The sequence below is a fragment of the Fonticula alba genome (assembly GCF_000388065.1).
Source record: "Fonticula alba strain ATCC 38817 unplaced genomic scaffold supercont2.5, whole genome shotgun sequence".
Lineage (NCBI taxonomy): Eukaryota > Rotosphaerida > Fonticulaceae > Fonticula > Fonticula alba.
In genome coordinates this window covers 1,360,566-1,366,284 of record NW_009242975.1, presented here as the reverse complement: position 1 = coordinate 1,366,284, position 5,719 = coordinate 1,360,566, and the positions used below count along the sequence as shown (strand labels likewise).

The following is a 5,719-nucleotide window of genomic DNA, read 5'->3' as shown; positions in this document are numbered from 1 at the left end:
CCCCCCCGCACTCTTCCCCAGGCAAGAGCGCGAATCCACCAGTGATGTGCCCAGACCCGGAGTACCCCAAGGTCCGGCGGAACAGCCAGCCAACAGCCGCTCGACCAATGGCCACCCTTCCCGAAGGGGGGAAGGTGAGAGGGAACGAGGGAGAGCAACTTTCCCTCCGCCCCTGACGAGGGTCGGATTCGCTGGAAAACTGGCCATGCAATGATCTAGATTCCTTGCTCTGTGTATGTCTCCGAAGCGAACGTCCGAGGAGTTCACCTGGAGGGATATTCGGAAGCCACATGCTAACTCCTGGGCCTCTCTCGCCTTCGGCGGTCCAGATCTTCCACGGCCAGGGCCCAGGCACCTGGGTGTGCCGTTCCCCATCTCTCCTCCCCGCCCCGCGGGACCGGTGCCATGTGTGCCCGGGCTCTGCCTGCTGCCGGGTAGGCCCCAGGCAGGCCGCCTCGCCGGCCTGGTGCCCTTGCCACGCTTCTCAGTTTGACCATCCCCTCCTTCGGGTCTACTGTTCGGAGGGAAGGAGCACTGACCGGGGGAGACGGGCGCGGGCTGCTATTCGAACGCCTTCGCGGGCTCCAGGCAACGAAACCATCGCCGGACGCAAGATGATCGTGCTGTCACGTTCGGCCTCTCTCCATCTCTCTCTCTCTCTCTCTCTCTTTCTTTCTTTCTCTCTCTCTCTCTCTTTCTTTCTCTCTCTCTCACATACACACAGTCATATACACCCCCTCCTGACTGCTAGTTCCGGAATGCGTGTACGCCTCCCACATGACCTCCCGGATCCTGTAATCCTACTCCCTCCTCTATCCTCTTCGCCATGCCTCGCGGCACCCTCTCCGCCGTGCTGCAGTCAGCATCCTGGGGGCATCCACCACAGCCGCTCGGTCTCCGGCCAATATCCCATCCAGGGCAACGCGCCGATTGAAAAGCGGCCGATGTGAAATTACGCAAATAGACGTGCGCACGCACACACACACACACACACGTATCCGCACACCCCTCGAGAAACCCTCACCTGTAAGCATGCTCGCACGCCGATATGCTCGCACAGACACAGGACACCGCACACATAGATTCATATATATATACACACGCTCGATCGCGCACATCAGAAGGACATTTGCTGGACGCCATGCGAGACAATGTCTCGCGCCGAGTAGGCCGCGACGCGCCGGCGCACGCGATACAGCCAAGAGGGATATGGCGTGCTGGAGGAATCGTCGGCCGGACGGCGCTCGAGTTGCTGCGATTGCGACCGCCGGGCATCGGTGGACCCAGTGTCCGACCGGCGCACGCGCCACCAGGAGGAGGAGGACGACGATGAGCGCGAGTCCCCCTCCTCCGACGATGCCAGGGCGCCTGATTGCGTCCCGCCCAGGTCCGCCTCACGCGAGGCCGAGCCGCGACGTGGCCGGCGCAAATCCGCCTCCGACTGAACCTGGCGACCTGGGGGGTGGTGGGTGCCTTTGGCCGCCGGACCGGCCGGGTCCACTGTGTCAAGATGCTCGGACTCTGCTGTGGCCGCCGAGTCGGCCACCAGCAGCGGCATATCGAGCTCGGCGTCGCTGGCACCCGGCCCGGCCGCCATGACAAAGTGCTCGGATTCCATGTCATCAAAGAACAGGTCATCCCCTTCCAAGTAGGCCCGGTTGATGATCGGGCCGTGGGTATTCAGCGGCGCCGGGATCAGCACATCGTGCTTGGTCCAGAGACAGTCATTCAGCGACAGGGCCATGAAGGGCCGGATGTTGACCATCCCCCCGGCCAGGCGCTGTGGCTGGGGCCCCTCATCCGCGCCACCAGACAACTGGCGCTGGCGCTGGTGTTGGTACTCGACCACCCGCGCAAAGGCGGCTCCATGCTCCCGGATGCAGCTCTCACACAGCAGCCCATTCAGCCGCCCGTCCGAAAGGGCCAGCGGGACTCGGATGTGCGTGACAATGCACGCGGGCCTTTCGGCCGGCATGTGCCCCTGGGTCGACGACTTGCGGTGGGGCTGGCTTTCCTCGGGCCCGGTGCTCGGTGACAGGGGCGTCGAGGGGGTCGACGCGACCGACTCCCGGGACTCGCAGTCGGCCAGGGCCTCGGCCGATGAGGCTGGCAGGACGGTCGGCGGCCAGTCGCTCGGCGGCGCCTCCAGCTGGAAGGTCAAGCGCGCGTGCGACATGGCCGAGAAGAAAACCAACATCCCCAGGAAGGTCGGCAGGAAGACCGGGCTCATCAGCAGGAAGATGGACACCGGTACGGCGATGGCCGCCACACTGCTGGACCGCGGGGGCGAGTAGTCCAGGAAGGTGATTTCGGAGGCCGGGTGGTCCTCATCGGTCGGGTTGCCCGCGGCCGGAGGGGGCCGCCGAGAAGAGGGAGCAGGATGCCGAGCGTCGGCGTCGGCGTCGGCGTCGGCTATCGCAGCCCCGGCAGCCGACCCTCGGCAAGGGGCCACATTCAGCGGCGAGTTGGAGTCGTACACACGCACAACGTGGGGGAAGGACTCGAGCGAGCTGCCAACAAGCCGGGGGACAAGGGACGGGAGGGGAAAAAGCAAACAAACAGCAGCAGCACCGGTTAGCAGGGAGAGCCCGGACAGGGCCTGTCAGCCCCCCGGGGGTCAGGCAAGTGTGTGTGTGTGTGTGTGTGTGTGTGTGTGAACATACCCCTGGCCGAAGTAGCTCTGATCCTGGCGGTAGGGGTTTGGTGTCTCGTGGTTGCAATTGGGGATGTGAATGGCCGCCGAGGAGTAGGACACCAGGCGGTCACCGCGGCCATTGGCATAGAGTGCGCGACGCTGGAAAAGCCGCAGTGCCTCCATGAAGGAGCTCCCTGGAGTAGGGGAGAGGGGAGGAAAAAAGGGAGGGAAAGCGAGAGCAAGGGAGGGTCGGAGGTTGGAGGAGAGATGGTCAGCTTCTTGGAGGGAGGACAGGGAGAGAAAGGGACACAGGTAGTGTGTGTGTGTGTGTGGGGGGGGGGGAGGGCGTACCCGGAAGCGTCATGCGGAAGAGAAGCGGGTCATCCTCGGTGGTGCCATCCAGAAGGAACATCTGCTTGGCTGGGGCAGGCACGAACCCAGGTTGCAGGGCCAGGGGATGGAGCAAGGGTCAGCACCGGAGCATCAGCGGTGGAGAGGAGAGCCGGGAAAAGTCCCGCAGGAAAGAAAGGAGGCGCCTGCGCACCAGCACGACCGCCAACCACATCGGACATGCTATTGCGCAGCCGGCGGAACCAGACCCCCGAGGAGGCCAGGCTCGGCAGCCGACCAACACCCAGGTGCGGCGTTGCGAAGGTCACGAAGTTCTACGCCATCGGAGTGGCAGACAGGGATTGTGATGGTCAGCGCCCGGGTTTTTTTTTTTGGCAGGGTTGATGGGACATGGGGTCGCCTCTTTCGCCCCATTTCGATCCCCCACCCCATGTGGGGTATATGCGTATTTGAGTTTGTGTCTCCCTCCCTCCCTCTCTCCCTCCCCCCCCCCCCTCTCTCTCTCTCTCTCTCTCTCTCCCTCCCCCGGGGCATGTGTGCATGATTGTCGCGACGTACGATCGGCGCCACCGTCTGGAAGAAGCCCCGGGCCAGGAGGGACCCGATGGCGTACCGGGTGATCAGACCACCCATGGAGTAGCCGACAAAGGAGATCCGGTTGATGCTGATCCCGGTGTCGCGGTGAGTCTGGATGCAATCGAGGATCTACCAGGCAAAGGGGGGGGGAGAGGCACAGTTAGAGGGGACTGATGGCATGTCGGAACGGCGCAAATTGTAGCCGGGCCGAGGGCATGCGGCAGGATGTCGGCGGGAGACGCACCTCCTCGACCAGACGCTCACCACAGATGTCAATCCCGTCCATAGTCAGAAAGCCGGTATTGGAGGTGGCGTTCAGCTGCCCGGGCAGAGGGGGCCGGGGGAGGGAATACCGGTGGTCGGTAAGTCCAGTGCAAACATGTGCGGCTGAATGTGCGCAGAGGCGTGGCAGAGGGAAGAGACGAGGGTGCAGAGCAGTGACCACATACGACGACCACATTCGACCGGCCATACTTCATCAGGCGCGTGTATAGGTAGGTCATGTTGCTGGGAATGCCGCAGAAGCCGTGTGACAGGACAAAGAGGTGCTTGTTCGACCCGGAGGACCCGTCCTCCGGAGGGACGTGCGAGGGCGACGGCGGGGCGGACGATTCCCGAAAGGCCTCGTCCGCAGTCTGGGTGGTGAAGATTGGCTGCGTCATGTGTGTGTGTGTGTGTGTGTGGGGGGGGGGGGGGGGACACACGGCGGTGAATGCAATCACAGGACCCAAGAGGAGGGGGTGGGAGGGGGCGGGAGGGAGAGGGGGACGTGTGCCCGAGCCGGTGGCAAGCCAGAGGATGGTATCACCGGAAGGGAGTGCACTCGGCAGTCGGCCGTGGGGATGGGATCGTGCGGGCACGCGCGAGGGGTGGAGGAGGGCAGCGGAGAGGGAGGGACGGGGGGGGGGGGGAGGGGGGGAGAGAGAGAGAGGGAGCAAGGAAGAAAGCAAGGAGGGAGAGCGGTGGCGAGTGATGGAGGCCGTTACGGTGATGGGTAGTGTGCTGTTGGCGGGAGACCGTCTTAAAGCCTTGTTGGCCCCCTCCCCCCCTCCCCCCGAGGACGGGGACTCCTTGCGACGAATCTGCCGCATCTCGGACGGGACAGCACGGAGGAGAGGCATGTCTCCAGGCCTGTTCCCTTCCGGCCTCCACGCCCCAGGGACCTGCCAACTGGGCTTCGGGCCTTGGGAAGGGGCCGGCAACAGCGAGCCGAGCACGCTGGCCGCATCCCTATACGGAGGAGCCAGCGGGGCAAGGGCGAGGGGCGGGGCGGGGCGGGGCGGGGCGAGGGCGGGAGCCACACCGAGCCCTTGTTGTGGCGGCTTCTTTCTCAGGCCCTTGCCGTGAGCTTCCCGTGACGCGTCCCATTTTCACGCGATAATCAAGGCGCGTTTGCCGATCGCCGAAGGCCGATCAGGCGGGGTGCGATGATGGGCGCCTTGGCCGCGACATGCCCTCCTCAGAGGGCTGCCGTCTCTCGAAACGAAGATGGTCGGTGAGCGGGCGAGGGAGACAAGAAGACCCCGGGGGCCCGAGCGCAGGCCGAGAACATGAGCCCCGGAGGTGGCCGGTGCGGAGCAACTGGCCGCACGCCTAGCCCAAGAGAGCATCGATGGAGATGGATGCATATTGAGGAGAAGTACGGCCGAGGGGGGCTTGAGCGCCTTTTCATATGATCGAGCAAGGCAGGAGAATGCTCCAGCAAAATGCCCCAGCACAAACCGGGGTGTAGCAGGGTTCTCACGGATCCAGTCTTACGTCAAAGGAGTGAAGCTTTGACGGAAGCTATACCGGAAATCTTACTACTGGTTAGGGACCGCTCGGGCATGAAGGAGGGCGTACCGAACCAGAAGGGTGATGAGATTACTAGCGACGAGACAAGGTAACTCGACCTAGGGGGCGAGTTAGCGGGGCGAGCAAAATAGAAAGCAATTCGTGTAACAAAAGGGGTTCGAGAGGAAGCCTTAGAACAGATGTTCGCAGGCTGGGCTGAGACTCTGTCAGGTTGTCTTAGCATACAAGCGTATACTTCAACATCGTCAACATAGTCAACATCGTCATAGCTGCTAAGGTCTTCGCTCTCAGGAGGCTCCCGCAGGGAGTCCCCCTTTTGACCTTGGGTTGGTCGTGGGGTGGATCTGAGAACCCCGCGCGCAC

The 5,719-nt window shown here is 63.5% G+C and overlaps 1 protein-coding gene across 1 annotated transcript; it reads right to left on the bottom strand.

Annotated features, from left to right (window-relative positions):
* Positions 1 to 690: 690 nt before the first annotated feature.
* H696_03479 (hypothetical protein) lies at positions 691 to 4,244 on the bottom strand. The gene is made up of 7 exons (XM_009497343.1): positions 4,012 to 4,244; positions 3,807 to 3,881; positions 3,545 to 3,691; positions 3,180 to 3,300; positions 2,987 to 3,055; positions 2,664 to 2,829; positions 691 to 2,510 (listed from the first exon to the last, which is right to left on the bottom strand). Exons 1-7 carry the CDS (start codon positions 4,222 to 4,224, stop codon positions 1,118 to 1,120), a joined length of 2,184 nt encoding a protein of 727 aa, XP_009495618.1. The 5' UTR covers positions 4,225 to 4,244; the 3' UTR covers positions 691 to 1,117.
* Between the last annotated feature and the right edge of the window lie 1,475 nt (positions 4,245 to 5,719).

What these genes read in the sequence shown, in the direction of transcription:
- H696_03479 (XM_009497343.1), bottom strand. Translation starts at nt 4,224, where the DNA reads ATGACGCAGCCAATCTTCACCACCCAGACTGCGGACGAGGCCTTTCGG. An exon ending in GTGAGCGTCTGGTCGAGGAG is followed by an intron (nt 3,692 to 3,806) that starts GTGCGTCTCCCG and finishes TTTGCCTGGTAG; the next exon opens with ATCCTCGATTGCATCCAGAC. An exon ending in TCCAGACGGTGGCGCCGATC is followed by an intron (nt 3,301 to 3,544) that starts GTACGTCGCGAC and finishes CCGATGGCGTAG; the next exon opens with AACTTCGTGACCTTCGCAAC.